The sequence below is a fragment of the Aedes aegypti genome, chromosome 1, assembly GCF_002204515.2.
Source record: "Aedes aegypti strain LVP_AGWG chromosome 1, AaegL5.0 Primary Assembly, whole genome shotgun sequence".
In the NCBI taxonomy this organism is placed as follows: domain Eukaryota; kingdom Metazoa; phylum Arthropoda; class Insecta; order Diptera; family Culicidae; genus Aedes; species Aedes aegypti.
Window position 1 is genome coordinate 194,075,409 of NC_035107.1, and position 14,718 is coordinate 194,090,126.

Here is a 14,718-nt window from a genome sequence, read left to right on the forward strand (position 1 = left end):
GTTGTCGATGTTTATTCTGTTCTCCGATGACCTATCGTTCCCTCCATTCAGTAACGTTTTGAAGTGCTCTTTCCACCTGGTTGGTCCATGGTCGTTGCACATGACGAGAAACGGCGCTGACTTTCTCCGCAAGCCATTGACCGTTTCATAGAATCGTCGCATATCGTTCTGTTCCATACAGTTTTGCGTCTCAGCTATCACATTGTCATCATACTCTTTTTTTTCTGCGATGGATTCGTTTTTCGGCTGATCTTGCTTCTCTGTACCGCTCTCTGTTCAGACTGGTACCAGACACTAACATCCGACGTCTGGCCACGTTCTTCTCATCTGTCACCCTCTGACACTCCTCATCGAAACGTCCGCTTCTTGGGCGAGCAGTACCTATCACTTCTCGCGCTGTTTCACTCACCACTCCATGGATTGCATCTCATAGATTGTTGAGGTTTTCGCTCACATTGACCTCACTTATCCGCTCGTCCAGCTTTTGGTGGTATTCTGCTGAGATGCGCTTGATATTGTGAATCCAGATTAATTTTAGACCGAAGTTCATGAGATAAATGAAGTATCGCCGACAAAAGTTCACCGAAGTTCAGCGTCGGCATTCTACCGAAGTGCTACACCGACAAAGGCAATCCTTATGCGTCAGCGGAGCACCAAATTAGAATGCCGACGCCGAAGTTTTGACTGCCGAACTTCTAATTGTTACTCGAATTGTCAATATTGGGGGGTTCTGGAGTTTAGCTCCAATAAATCGGATTGTGATATTAGAAAATGAAACTCATGCTTCGAATTCCTTCTTTCTCAATAATTATTAACATGGCTGAAGATGCTGCTTTGTGACACTTCGGGTGGCACTTGCTGATGCCCTATTACGGATCCCAAAGGGTGAAACGCCATTGGCTGATTAAGTCCTACCGCAGGTGTCGGTTGTAACATATGGTTCGGATAGCTGCCGGTTGGTATGTCCGAGGAGTAAGAGGAACTTGTCGCATCTTCAAGTGGCGCTTGCGGTTGTTCAGCTACTCGTGCAGATTGACCGTGCGTCTCTGGAGATGTAGTAGTACCCGGGATGGCGTCTGTTGGAGCATTATCAATTGACTGTTGTTTGGACTTGTGCGATGTGCGTTTTCCGCTTCCTGGTGTATCTTTTTTAAAACGATTGTAAAGCTTCACGCCGTCAACTTGGATTCCGTGGGCACGGATCTTATGCTGCGTTAGCAGGAAGTTGAACCTGAAATGTAAATTTTGAAGTTTGTATTAGGGAAACACCACACTCACGCATTCCCCTCGCACACTTACCTATATCCCGCTCCGCATAAATCGCACGTCAGCTGCTGTCCGGTATGGCGCCAAACGTGCAACCGCAGCTCGTTAGCCGCCATAAACCGCTTGCCGCAGTACGAGCACTCCAGCTTGTACGACTTGGAATCGTGCTTCCGCATGTGCTTGCTGAGGGCGTTCTTCCAGGTGCACTTGACTCCGCAAATTTCGCACTCGTACACCTTTTTCTCGTGCAACGACTCTACGTGCATGGTTACGTCCCGCTTGGAGTAGAACTTCTTGCCACAAATATCGCACGGATAGTCCCGCTGGTCGTTGTGGTACTTCATGTGCACGAAGAACGCTCCCCGCGTCGACAGGATCTTGCCACAGATCGAGCACATGTGATCGCGCTCCTTTCCGGATGGTTTGGACTTTCTGATCAGCTCCGAGTGCGAGGCACGATGCCCGGCCATCTGGCGACGAAGTTTGCACTTAAAATCGCAAAATTCGCACTCGTAGACGTCCTTTACCTTCTTTTTCTCCTCCCACTGTGCGCGCTTGTGCTGATAGCCGGTGTGCTTCTTCTTGTGACTGGCCAACTGGATTGGCCGTGTGCACGTGTACGGACATTCCGAGCAGTAAAGTATCGGCGATGAAGTCTCGTTGTTCGAAGTGCTTTCTTCGGAAGCGTCCGAACTAGGATTGTCTACGCCAATGTCTTGCGGATGTACGCCTTTCGATTTGCCTTCACCTTCTGACCGCTCTTGCTTCACCCGTTTATGCTTTTTCCTGTGACTCGCCAGCTGAATAGGTTTATCACATATGAATTCACATTCCGAACAGCTAAGCTTACCTTCCGGTGTATTCTTCGGTGGAAGTATGTCGCGATGCTTCTTCAGGTGACTAGTCAGTTGAATCCGTTTGGCGCAACTGTAAGAGCAGTACGAGCACTTGAGATCGTTTTCCTTGATTTCTTGTTGAAACTGCACCGCCAGCGGAATGTCGTCGTCTTCGGAGTCGGAAAATCGGTCGTCCCTGTCGCTAATATCTCCTAAACTGGAACTTTCGAGCTTCACCTCCGTGTGAAGGCTGTCCATTGGAATCTCATCATCCAACTCCGTTTTGACTTCCTCTTTGGTCAACAGTAGGTTCCTCTCGGAGCGAAGCCTGGCAATCTGTTCCAGCTCTTTGGTAGCTTTGGCGCAATTTCTGATGAATCTCATCGTCAGTTGTACGTGCCTGATGCATTCGTCACATGCCAAAGCGGACAAGTCACGATCATTCTCGTCACTCAACAATAACCTGAGGAACTTGTTGGCGTCGTCTGATCGTTTGATGTCGCTGATACTATTGCCCATCAATTCACTGAACAGCCTCCGCGCACAGAATCGACAGTAGTGGTCCGAACTGCAGTCGAGTTGACCATTGTTCAGATACTGGGACGGTATGGCATCGGTCGTGCGACGGAATCCAGAAGCATCCTGGTGGATGGACTTGCCTTCAAAGTGACTCCAACAGATATAGGCCGCCTCAGGAACGGTCCAGCTTGAAGGTTTTCCCAGAACATCGATCCACTGTTGGCGTAGCTTTTCGTCCCTTGGGAAGCTAAACAGGAAAGTGCCAAAGTCCTGATTGGATGCTGCACAGCCGGTCACGACACAGCACCTGGCCATGGTTGGCATTCACTCTCCACCTATTTCAGTGATTCAATTCTGGAAGATATTGAAGTTTTATTTCAAAGCAAAACCGAGTTCTAGTACAAGTTGTATAGAAAATGAATTTGACAGTGATTGCCAAACAAACCAGAAACGATTAGAAGGGGACTGATAAAGCTTCCTCACACATACCTGTGCTGCATATGGAAGACGTCAGAAACGCAGCTCACACTAATGCATGTTCAGCGGTTTCCAAAGCTCGAACCGCGAAACGAAATTCCACGCTCAAGATAAAGTTCCCATTTGATTCATATGAATTTTTGCAATGGGAGTTTGCAAATGGAAGTATGTACGGAATTAATGGATGATCTTTATTTCCATAGAGTATGTTGATCAAACAAATCGATTCAATTGATTTTTTTTTCTGTATCGAAAATCAAATTTTGATTCAACTAATCAATCTTCGGATCGAAAATATTCCGAAATACTGAGTTTCTCAGGGATTTTCTTGTCAAAACCTCCTAAGAATTTTGGCTCGCCGCTTTCAAAACGCTCCTTGAACTGTTCAGTGAGCACCTTTTCGGGTATGAAATTTTATCGACTTCCCAATTGATTACAATTGAATTTTATGAATATTATTTGATCAATTGGCTTGTTTAGGGGTATCCAGTTTTTTAAATATTCTGAATCTACGTTAAAAATTTAACTAGAATCCAAAATTTCATAATTTTTCGTGAACTGGAACTATTTTTAAAACACGTTTGAAATTAGTATGGAAATCACCTTTGAATCATCCCTCGGAAATTTTTACTTCGGAACGAGCTGTCATTATGTAAATTGAAGTGTCATTGAGTCGACGGATTTAAATCTTTTTTACTCATTTAAAATATCAACATTAAGAAATTGAAGTGCAATAAAATCGTGTCATACTTAAAAAAAATGTGCTCTTACGAACAGGCTGCAAAATACTGTTAACTTTTCTTCACTAAACAACCCAATTATGGATTCACATATCTTCATGCACGATTTCTAAAATTATTCGAAATTTGTAAAGTTGGAAAACTGATTTTGAACAAGTAATTTAACCTTCATCCAGCCAACATAATTTTCACATGCAAAAACATACTAAAATATGCATAACTTTTTTGTTTCTCGATAGATTTTGTTGAAATTTTTAGAACTTCCCGAAAAACTCTTCTACACTGAAATGAATTTCATTGTAAGCCGAACGTTGTTTGAGTAGTTAAATTTACATCGCATGGTTGTCGTTGAAAACACCATAAAATCAGTGAAAGTAACTGCAATTTCATTGTTTTGAGAATGTTTATAGTCATCTAAATATGTTAAAATTAACGAGAAACTGCGGTAAAAACAAACATGCAATTTGACAACATTTTATAGTATAAACAACTACATTGGTTTTAAATTTGAGCATGCATCATTGTTTGAGTGTTCGTTGTTGTAAATTTTACCATATTCACGGTACAATCAAGAATGTGTGACCAACAAAATTCAACCGAAGTGGCTTGACAGTCAAATCAACTGTAACAAGGTAGTAATTCGTCTGAGTGTTCTGTTACGCACGAGCCGCCATTTTATCATTCATTTGCATATGCGAGTAAAACCGTGCGGACATTTTTCAACACCTTTGAAAATTGTGGAAATTCGTGCGAAAATGGATAACAAAGAAGATTGTGAGGTGAAGTTGGTGGAGCTGATTATCACTAATCCGGAAGATATCGAATTAATCGATGGTAAGGCTAAAAATTATCATTATTTTTACATTTTAAGATTACTTTTCTTTTGTTGTTTATTTTAGATGCCGGTTCGGACTCGCAGGAGACGCGGAAGCTGCAGCAAGGTGTAGTTACCAAGTTCCAGTAAATAACGTGGCAACTTCATCGGCAGTCTTATCACCGAAACGTATACTGATTCAGACAAGTGCTTCGAGAGCATGTTGTTTGTAATGAAAATAAAAAAAACACATAAATCATCGCGATTCTTTTATTTTACCATGAAAATACTATCAGGAAGCAATTTTACTATGTTGTAGTTTTTCTATAGAAATATCCATTCTAACATTTACTTCAACATAGTATAAATTGTATATAATTATTTGAATATTACAATTACTGGCTAGTCATGTTCACAATTTACTATGGTTAAATGAACTAGCTAATAGTACAACTAACAGTTAATTTCACTACAAAGTGATCAAAATTACTATCTTCATCACCAACTGCAATGGTAGTAAAATATACAATAAATCTTGTTGTTTTAAAGCTAAAATAACTTCAGTTGAAAATCGTTGGTGCTGTTCTGTTGATAGTAACCCCTAAAATGGTATTTTTTACCACAAAGCTTGTTTCAGTGTACACGGAGAAAACGGAAAACCCATATTTGAGTATTTTTTAACTTACTTTTGTGTTATTTTTCTCTCCCTATTTCATTCGCTCCTTCTATTGTTGTCAGAGAGCGAAGAGCCAAACAACCCAAAAACCGAACCTTTGTGCGTTACCTCAAATTTGAGTAAGTGGCATAGTACTGGAAGTTGAGTTATTTGATCTGCCGGTTGAGTGGAAAGAACTTAGCCAGTAGGTATTTTTTCGCATGGCTGAAAATGAAAACAACTTCTACCCCATCAACTCAAAATTAGGTTAACGCACGAACCCCCGGAATTGAGTGGAATGAACTCACTTTTGAGTACTTCATTTTCTCCGTGTAGTTTATAGGCCTTTCCACATGACGTTCCAAATCAGCTGATCGGGAAGCTCTTTGGCAGTTCTTCTATGAAAATGACAGCCTCGTGTTTGCACCGGTCCTCCACCGATGTAAACAAATGCATAGACGGACCTGTCACATGAAAAGGCCTATAGTCCAGGAAACTTGGGAATGAGGGCCAAGTGATTCCCAAGTTATTCCGGATTGTCTTGAGTAAAACTAGTTGAGAATTTATCCGCTAGGTGGTGCCACTAACAAATTGTCTTCAATCTTATCTCAAGATCCTGATGAGCTAGAAGGTTGATGTCTTCGGCAAAATTGATCAGTAGACTAAGGGCTATCTGGCAATATTGTAAGTTCGATCAATCGTTAGAAAATGCATTTCGCCGATGTTGGATTTTTCTGGGAATCCAAGCAAGATACCCTACTTCGGAAGTAGGGCGCATTCGATCGCATTCAGATGCGAATCGAATGCACCACTTCCGAAGTTAGGTACCTCGTATAGGTTCTGAGAAAAATCCAACTTCGGCGAGGAACCATCTCTAACTTTTTGACGCTACACGGTGTGCTGAAACACACATATTATTGAACTTGCATGAACCTCCGATCTTTTACCACTAAAAGTTAGTCTTGGTAGTCAAAAAAAGCTTGCGACATATAAAAAATCTTTCATCGGCAAAAATTAAAAAAAAAAGTTGATTTTTGTTTTTTGGCCTTTTTTATATAGGGGTTCGTAGGAGAATATTAGAGTTACACTAATTTTGATGATTTTAACAGCTTAAAGACCAATATAACATATTTTGAACACGAATATATTATCATACGTTTCAAATTAAGTATTATTTCTACCTATACTCACACAATATGACCAGCCTATCATGGTATGCCGTTATTATCGACTTCACTTATTGACATAATCTTATATAGATTTAGAGTAAACATACTGGATGATAATGAATAATTGGAATCATTGGACATCGTTGAAGCTTCTTTGAGATAGCAGATTTTTATAAAATTATGCAATAACATACAGCTATAGAAATATACAACTACCTGGTACCCCCGTTGGATTGACCACGTTTAATCTGAACACTTTTTAATTTGTACCCCGCTAATTTGCACATCGTTCAGATTAAAAATGGTTCAAACATCATTCAGCTCATGGAACGCAGTAAAGTGAAATGGAACTCTGTGGAACGGAACGCAGAATCAAAACAAAACAGCCAAAAGGGTAATCAGAAGTACGATTTTCTGTTGTTCGTAGGGTGACTAGAAGTTCGAATTAGAAATGAACCCCGAACGTTTGATAATTTATTCGTGATAAGGATTTGGCTGGGGGGTCTGTAGCCTTGAGGTTACGCTTCCGCTTCATAAGCGGAAGGTCATGGGTTCGATTCCCAGCCCCTCCACAAAAAACCCGTCCAGCCACCAGAAGACGCCTCACGGAGCACATCCATCCTCCGTCAGTATCAGATGGTGAGTGAGACAAACTGACCCTCTTCGCAGGCAGCTAGCCTCACTAATAGCAGAGCTCTCTCCTACCTGCTTGGTGTGAGAGTAAAAGAGTAGGAGAGAGTGAAACTAGATGTAAATATAGATAAGTTGAAAATAGATCTGTATCGATAAAGCAGCTACAGATCAACTGTGTCCGGCACAGTAGTGGCCACGAGCACGGAGTGCCTAATAAAAAAAAAAAAAAAAAAAGGATTTGGCAAATTGCAATTGCAATGCCATGGCCTTCGAGCCGTTGAAATTCATTAAAATAAGTGTAACTGTATTATTCTCCTATGAATCCATATACATATGAAAAAAGGTCAAAAATAAAACAACCGAGATTTTTTGACTGCTATGGCTAACTTTCAATGAAAAAAGATCGGAGGTTCATGCAAGTTCGATAATATGTGTTTCAGCACACCGTGCGCCAGTGACAAATTTCCTTCAATCTTCTTTATTGAGAGATCCTGACAAGCTAGAAGGTTTGTGACTTCGGCAAAGTTGTTCAGCAGATCAAGGATCAAGGGCAGTTGCAAATCTAATTAAAAATTCATCCCCTAGGTTGGAGAAATAACCAGTTTTCTCGAACTTTTTATACTTTAAGATACTGATAAGCTAGAAGGAAGGTGTCTTCAGTAAATTGGTTCAACAGTTCAAGGGCTGTTTGGCAGAGAAACATCCGGTTGAGAATTCATCTCTAGCGTTCAGTTCCATAAGGGCGTATCTGCAATGATCGATTCCTCTTCATCGATTTTCTCTTTAGCTAATTACTCAGCCTACTGACTTTCTTCGACTGCTGTTTATGATTAATTAGAAAGTATTCATCGTCCTTTGTCGTTCTGCATCGTGAAATGTTACGAAAATCGATTATATTTCGTGTACTACTCCAAAGAGAAAATCGATCACTGCAGATACGCCTGTATGATACTAAGCGCGAGATCTGTTAGATCATGAAGATCTAGAAGGCTGTTGGTAAAAAAATGTGAATGGGAATTCATCTTCTATGTGGCGCTAGTAACAATATTTCTTCAATTTTCTATATATTGAGAAAGTTTATATGTTCGGCAAGACCAAGCTGAGGGTCGTGTGTTCGAATCCCACCGGTCGAGGATCTTTTCGGGTTGGAAATTTTCTCGACTTCCCAGGGCATAAAGTGTCATCGTTCCTGCCACACGTTATACGCATGCAAAAATGGTCATTGGCAAAGTAAGCTCTCAGTTAATAACTGTGGAAGTGCTCATAAGAACACTAAGCTGAGAAGCAGGCTCTGTCCCAGTGGGGACGTAACGCCAGAAAGAAGAAGAATATGTTCGGCAAAGTTTTTCGATTTTGGTACCACGGAAATACATATAAAAAATGGATCATGAGTCAGTTAACAGTCCTGTTGATCTCAATGTTTCTGTGAGCCGGTTCATACCATGTTCAAAATAGTAAGATTTGATTCGTGGTCATTATCACGGTAATAGAAGTTTTAATTTAAACAACCGTTCTATTTTGGCACGGTTCGATTTCGGCACCATGAACATTTTTGGCAGGTTTTCAAAATCGAACAGGCACAGCATGTCTGGCGCAGAGTTGCTTTATATCAATCATATCAGCTGATGGCTGATGGTCTAAAACTATCAATATCACTTGCAAGCTATCAATATCACTTTGATTTGACAACCAACAGCAGTGATGCGACATCGCACTCTAGATCAAAATCACTGCAGAATGAGTGATCACGTGGTCATTATCCATGCTATTAATGTTTTTCAGTGATCAACTTATAGTTTCAATCTATTTGCAACACTGTCGAAAATATCGTACTGATAAATTGCCATTTTATCTGCTTAATTTAAAGCTAAACTTAACCCATCAGTGATATCCATAGTCTATCGCCATCAATGCACTGGTGATGCAGTAGACAGCATGATGTTGATGTGATATGGAATGATCCGATTTGTATCGCAGTCGGCCTGTACAAATCAGCAAATTTTAAGCATTGATAGTGACATCGAGCAACTCTGGTCTGGTGGTAAAAAATCTGATTGAGAATTCATCCGCTGGAAGGTTGTTTTTTTCTAGATTGGGATGGTAGGATTTTTGCCATCCTATAATTCGGATAAATTAAAGTTAAGTTAAATCGTTTCATTTTTTATGGAGAAAGATATTTCACTACAAATTTCTCGAATATCAGAACTTTTGTATAAAGAAAAACATTTGAGAGGATTTATGCTTTTCTCCATTTTGTACAACCGGCACAAAAAAAAATTTTTTTGAGAATATATTTTTCAACTCGAAAGTGTTTTTAAATTATAACATATAACTTTTTGATCTATGTGCATATATAGAAGCACTACGCGTTGAACATCGAATCTCCCAGTACATGCTTTTGAATTTTGAGTATTCATGGTAGTATTTGTTCACACAATTCCAGTAAATAAATGTTGTCGCTATCGAGTTAAGGAACATCGACTCATGAAAGTTTTTAACACTTCAGTCGTCGCGCTGTTGTGTTTCGTACAACACTGTTGAAAAAACCTCGCATTTCGTTCACAACAAACAAGTTTTGTTATCAATGACATTATGTGTTTTTCAGCGTGCATCGAAAATGTAGGTAAATTTTTCTGTTTCTAATTAGGTGAGTCCCGAGGAATAAAGACGAAACACTAAATAGAGATAATAAACCGAGAATAAACCGGCGTTCAAGTGTTTCGATCTGAGGGAAGACACAAATTTAACCTTCATCTATCCGGGAAGCCGTGACCTATTCAAAAATTACAGTCCATTTAAAAACGTTTCGAACAATAACAAAAAGGCTTAACAGAGATCTTTTGGCGTCAACAGAAAGATTTCAACCTCTTCTTTATAAAAAGAGTGATCAAATTAATTTTTGAGCATAAACTTAATTATTTATATAACTTTTCGATAAAATAAAAAGCTGAAATTTGGCAAATCAATTAAACTAAAGGCGATCTATCCACCAAAAATAGCACATGTCGTTTTTATCTAAAAATGTACGGTTTATTGCATGGTCCAATCTACTGATACGTTAGTATTCATTACACACAATAAATGACCGTACTCAGAATTGTCACATTCGAGCCGGTTAGTCAAACAACAGAAAACCTATGTTGCGCAAGATGAGTTTAAGATTTACCGAAACTTGAAAGGAAAATCTTCAAATTAAGATTTGTGTGATATGTGTGCGAGCGTGTGCTCACATAAAATAAGTAGAATTTCATTCGGGTTTCCTCATATATTTTACAAACGAGCAAAATATACAATTACGTCCCGAGATGAGCCAGCCTCGGGCTGCAAATCTCGTTAATGAAAATAATAATATTAACAATTACGTCGGTCGTATTCTGCAAAATGCTCTTAAAAAAACAATTTTTAATCAATTTCCATGAATTCTTGAAAGAAGATTATTCAATTATCGTATAAAAATACAAACATAATTTGGAAATGTTATTATTCATTTAGAAGCAGAGACAAAATAAAAATACAATTATTCATTATACAATTTTTGGTTTCCAATGATAGTTCTTGTTTCCAAGATACTGTAATGATGAACCTTTGTAAGTGAAACATACACAAATAAATGAAATAACTAAAAGAAAATTGTTAACGGTGTCACGATATAAAATATTACTAATAAATTTACATGATTTAAACAATAAAATTACACATAAAATTAAAATGTTTGGGAACCTCTGCCATACATAGCATTAACCTTTTCCAAAGGCATCGTTATTTATTTGCAGGCTATAGTGAAAATCGCACCGTTCAAATGGCTGACAAGAAAAAGGCTCTATTCATCTGCCTCGGTAAGTATCTCATTTTCCAATTCCTGATTAGACTGCACGAGTCATTAAGCATTCCATTATCATAATTTCTCCATAGGTAACATTTGCCGCTCGCCTATAGCGGAAGCAGTGTTCCTGAAGACCATCCGGGAAGCCGGCGTCGCTGACCAGTGGGAAGTGGACAGCGCTGCCATAGGGGGATGGCACGTTGGGAACTTGCCGGATCACCGGGCGTTGGCCACCATGGAGAAGCACGAGTTGCCGTACGAGAACCGCGCCCGGCAGATCACCAAGAATGACTTCAATCATTACGACTACATCTTCGGCATGGACCAGGAGAACATGTCCGACCTGAAGAGTCGCGCCCCGAAAGGGTCCAAGGCGAAGCAACTTTTTTTGGGTGACTACGATACGGACGCACCGGGCAAAATCATTCGCGATCCGTACTACGACCAGGGGTCGGAGGGATTCGAGCAATGTTACGTCCAGTGCGTGCGATGTTGCAAAGGGTTCCTCGAAAAGGTCGAGAGAGGTGAACTGTGATAGAGCTGTTTGGTGCTGTAGGCAAAGGTTTTGCTTGTGAAATAAAGGTGATCGGTTTTGAATGTTAATCTTGGTCTACGTTATTGCTTAAAAATATAAATACAGCCAACTCTCTGTAACACATATTGAAGGGACCATGGAGTTTAAGAGGTATCGAGTTCTTTCTTTCATCCTTACTAGGACGGAACCTGATCTTCATCTTATTGTTCTATGAGCACTTCCACAGTTATTGACCGAGAGCTTCTTTTTGCCAATTGACCATTTTTGCATGTGTATATCGTGTGGCAAGTACGTAGATACTCTAAGCTCTGAGAATTCGACTAAAAATCCTACCCGAAAAGATCCTCGACCGGTGGGATTCGAACCCACGGCCTTCTTGGTGAAAAAACGGCAAAGGAAGCTCTCAGTTAATAACTGAGGAACTGCACATAAGACCTATAAGCTGAGGAGCAGGCTCCGCCCAGTGGGAACGTAATGTCAAGAAGCAAAAGATCACTGGAAAGAATCCTGGATAAATTATTAAAGGCCTTCTTTGGATAATTTCTCAGAGCATTTCTGGATGACTTCCTGAAGGAATCTCAGGAGTAATTCCTAAAGGTATTCCAAGTTATATTTCTGGTTAAAATCTTAACGAAATGCTGAACGACAGTTTTGGAGGAAATCCTATGAAATTAGTGAACAACAAACTGCTTGAAATCTTGAAGACGTCCGAAACGGAATAATTAATATAAAAGTTCATTCGTATCGATTTTGTTTGTGTTGGTCTACTTTATTGTTTCGTAATGTAAAAACGCACTTATTAAAATATGTGATATTCTATTGCCTATTCAATGATGGGAACCCTATCAGACTCGATGGCATCGGCATGGTTAGCACTGCTCCGTTGTATCCACTCATTGGAGAGGCTTGTTGGTGATGTTGCTGCAGTTGTGACTGTTGCAGTGCGGGATGTGGATGACCAGAAAAATGTGACGCTGGTTCGGGAGATCCGATCGTTGCAAATGAAGCCGTTGTAGCAGGACTTCCCATATCGGAGACGTGCGTTAGGTCGCTATGGCTAGTACGGTCATGTTCAGACATTGCCATCTGTTGAATTATCGGTGCTATGGAAGGATGTACCGGAGGATCTACCGGTAGCTGTATTTGCGTTTCGTCTTGTTGGACAACACGTAACTTTTTAGAATTTGTGGACTGTGCTCCACATTCACTCTTCTTCTTTCGTGCGCTCTGCTTGTACAGCTGAACGCCTTCGACCACAATTCCATGCTTACGAATTTTGTGCTGCGTCAACATGTAGTTGAACCTGAAACGAGGAAACCGAAAATCAAGCCAAAAATGTTAAAGATTGTTTCATTACAAATTACCTGTAATCTGCACCGCAGATATCGCAATACACCCGATCCCCTGTGTGCTTCATGACGTGATACCGCAGCTGATTAGGTCTAGCGAAGGCTTTGTCGCAATAGGTGCACTTATGTTTGTAGGGATTATCGTCGTGGAGCAGCATATGCCTGCGAAGACTTTTCCGCCAGCGACATTTCAACCCGCAGATGTTGCACACAAAGTCCTTCTTCTCGTGAATGGACTCCATGTGGATCTTCAGTTGCTGCTTGATGTAGAACCTTCGATCGCAAATTGGACAAACGATGTCCTTCTGTTGGGTGTGCGTCATCATGTGGACGTTGAATGTGGCACTGCTTGAAAGAATTTTGCCACATATTTGGCAAACTTGCTTGCAGAGAGATGCTGGCTTCTCGTCGGTACTTTTGTCTCGTTTTTCCCTGGGCTTTCGAGGCCCTTTTGGTGGACGAGGGTCATTCTTCCTTGGTCGACCACGTTTCCTTTTTGGTTTCTCTTCAACAAAGGTGTCATCTTCTTCGGGGACTTCATATTTCATCTCACTGTTTCTTCTACGCTCTTCTTCTGGTTCATACTCATCGTCGTCATCTTCATCCGTTCCAGAATGGCTTTCCGAACTTGAATACGCGCCAAAATCCTTTGGCATATCATAGTCCGGATCGGAGTTCGTATCACATGGTTCCTCTTTTACTGCATGGTCGTGTTCTAGCTTTTCAACAGCCTTTTGCACGTCATTGTCGAACTCCGTTTCTTCACTTATATCGTAGCACGCACCAAGGCTTTTCTCATCCTTTCCGAGTCCCACCACCAAGTAATCCGTTGGAATTTCGCTGGGTTCTTCATCTTCTCTTTTGATTTGTGTTGCAACAACTGCTTCAGTGTCCAGTTTACTACAGTCTTCCTCGTCGTCATTCTTTATCACCCCCAACATCTTGACCAACTTGATTTGTGCGGCACTGCATGTCCTCACAAACTTGATCCAGAATTTCATCATGTGCGCACATGCATCACACACTCCACTCGGAAGCATGTCGTACTTCCTGCTAGATTCCAAGCAAATGTCTAGCAGCTTGGCCGTATCGCTGCACTTCATCAGCTTTTCCAAACTATTCTTCAGTGGTTGTCTTTCGTCTTTTGCGCATAGCCGACAGTAACTAGCTTCACTGCCGCTTCCTTCCCGTGTCATAACTTCCGTTGGCCCCGGCTTATCATCCATGGAGCTGATAACACCCACCGATGGCACGGCATCCGGTCGGGTGAGCACTGCTGGAACCACATTCCGATCGATCTCCTCCGGCAGGAAATGTCGATCACATACCTTCGGGTCGGGAATGTGTTTGCAGTTGGCACGGAATCCCAGGGCTTTGTTCCATGAGCGTATCAGTTCACGATCCTCACTCGGAAAGTCGAAGAAGCTGATACCGAGCTGGTCCGTGGTTGAGTTGCAGTCCGGTGCAAGACACTTTTGTACCAGTTTGTCCATAGTGCTTAAAGTATGTTGGTTTCTCTAGCGATGATCGCTCATTTCGGTCTAAAATAGTAAATTTTTTACTCGTTCAATAAAATGGTTTGTTTACTATGAAATTGAAGCACAATCAAAACCTGTAAAGATGACACCTAATGCATTTGCATTCATAAATGCATCTATCTCACACATGAAAAGTATATGAAAGTGCATAGCCATAGCCACCTAGCGGTGAGTTGCGGAATTTGCTGTATCTTTTGGCTCACCCTGTGTCGTCTCGCTTTAGAATGGCCCAATATGTTCAAAAGGTTTTGAATATTTATTTATCATACGCTAACATATGCCTTCATTATCAGGGGCCCTCCCATCTGTTTAACCCACCCCACCTTCCAGTCTTCTGTGTTCTTTCTTTTTCTTTCTTCCTTCT

The 14,718-nt window shown here is 40.9% G+C and overlaps 3 protein-coding genes across 3 annotated transcripts; 1 reads left to right on the forward strand and 2 right to left on the reverse strand.

Moving 5' to 3' along the window:
• Window positions 1-784: 784 nt before the first annotated feature.
• Window positions 785-3,154, reverse strand: LOC5577404 (zinc finger imprinted 3). Its single transcript, XM_001656434.2, has 2 exons — window positions 1,300-3,154; window positions 785-1,231 (listed from the first exon to the last, which is right to left on the reverse strand). Exons 1-2 carry the CDS (start codon window positions 2,943-2,945, stop codon window positions 802-804), a joined length of 2,076 nt encoding a protein of 691 aa, XP_001656484.2. The 5' UTR covers window positions 2,946-3,154; the 3' UTR covers window positions 785-801.
• A 7,615-nt stretch (window positions 3,155-10,769) lies between these two features.
• Window positions 10,770-11,535, forward strand: LOC5577403 (low molecular weight phosphotyrosine protein phosphatase 1). The gene is made up of 2 exons (XM_001656433.2): window positions 10,770-10,945; window positions 11,022-11,535. Exons 1-2 carry the CDS (start codon window positions 10,909-10,911, stop codon window positions 11,465-11,467), a joined length of 483 nt encoding a protein of 160 aa, XP_001656483.2. The 5' UTR covers window positions 10,770-10,908; the 3' UTR covers window positions 11,468-11,535.
• A 674-nt stretch (window positions 11,536-12,209) lies between these two features.
• Window positions 12,210-14,447, reverse strand: LOC5577401 (zinc finger protein weckle). The gene is made up of 3 exons (XM_001656432.2): window positions 14,429-14,447; window positions 12,832-14,357; window positions 12,210-12,770 (listed from the first exon to the last, which is right to left on the reverse strand). Exons 2-3 carry the CDS (start codon window positions 14,307-14,309, stop codon window positions 12,284-12,286), a joined length of 1,965 nt encoding a protein of 654 aa, XP_001656482.2. The 5' UTR covers window positions 14,310-14,357; window positions 14,429-14,447; the 3' UTR covers window positions 12,210-12,283.
• Window positions 14,448-14,718: the final 271 nt, after the last annotated feature.

Excerpts from the sequence above, each read along its gene's own strand:
- LOC5577404 (XM_001656434.2), bottom strand. The coding sequence starts at position 2,945 with ATGCCAACCATGGCCAGGTGCTGTGTCGTGACCGGCTGTGCAGCATCC. Across the intron at positions 1,232-1,299 it reads TTATGCGGAGCGGGATATAG|GTTCAACTTCCTGCTAACGC; the intron begins GTAAGTGTGCGA and ends TTTACATTTCAG.
- LOC5577403 (XM_001656433.2), top strand. The coding sequence starts at position 10,909 with ATGGCTGACAAGAAAAAGGCTCTATTCATCTGCCTCG. Across the intron at positions 10,946-11,021 it reads GGCTCTATTCATCTGCCTCG|GTAACATTTGCCGCTCGCCT; the intron begins GTAAGTATCTCA and ends ATTTCTCCATAG.
- LOC5577401 (XM_001656432.2), bottom strand. The coding sequence starts at position 14,309 with ATGGACAAACTGGTACAAAAGTGTCTTGCACCGGACTGCAACTCAACC. Across the intron at positions 12,771-12,831 it reads ATCTGCGGTGCAGATTACAG|GTTCAACTACATGTTGACGC; the intron begins GTAATTTGTAAT and ends TCCTCGTTTCAG.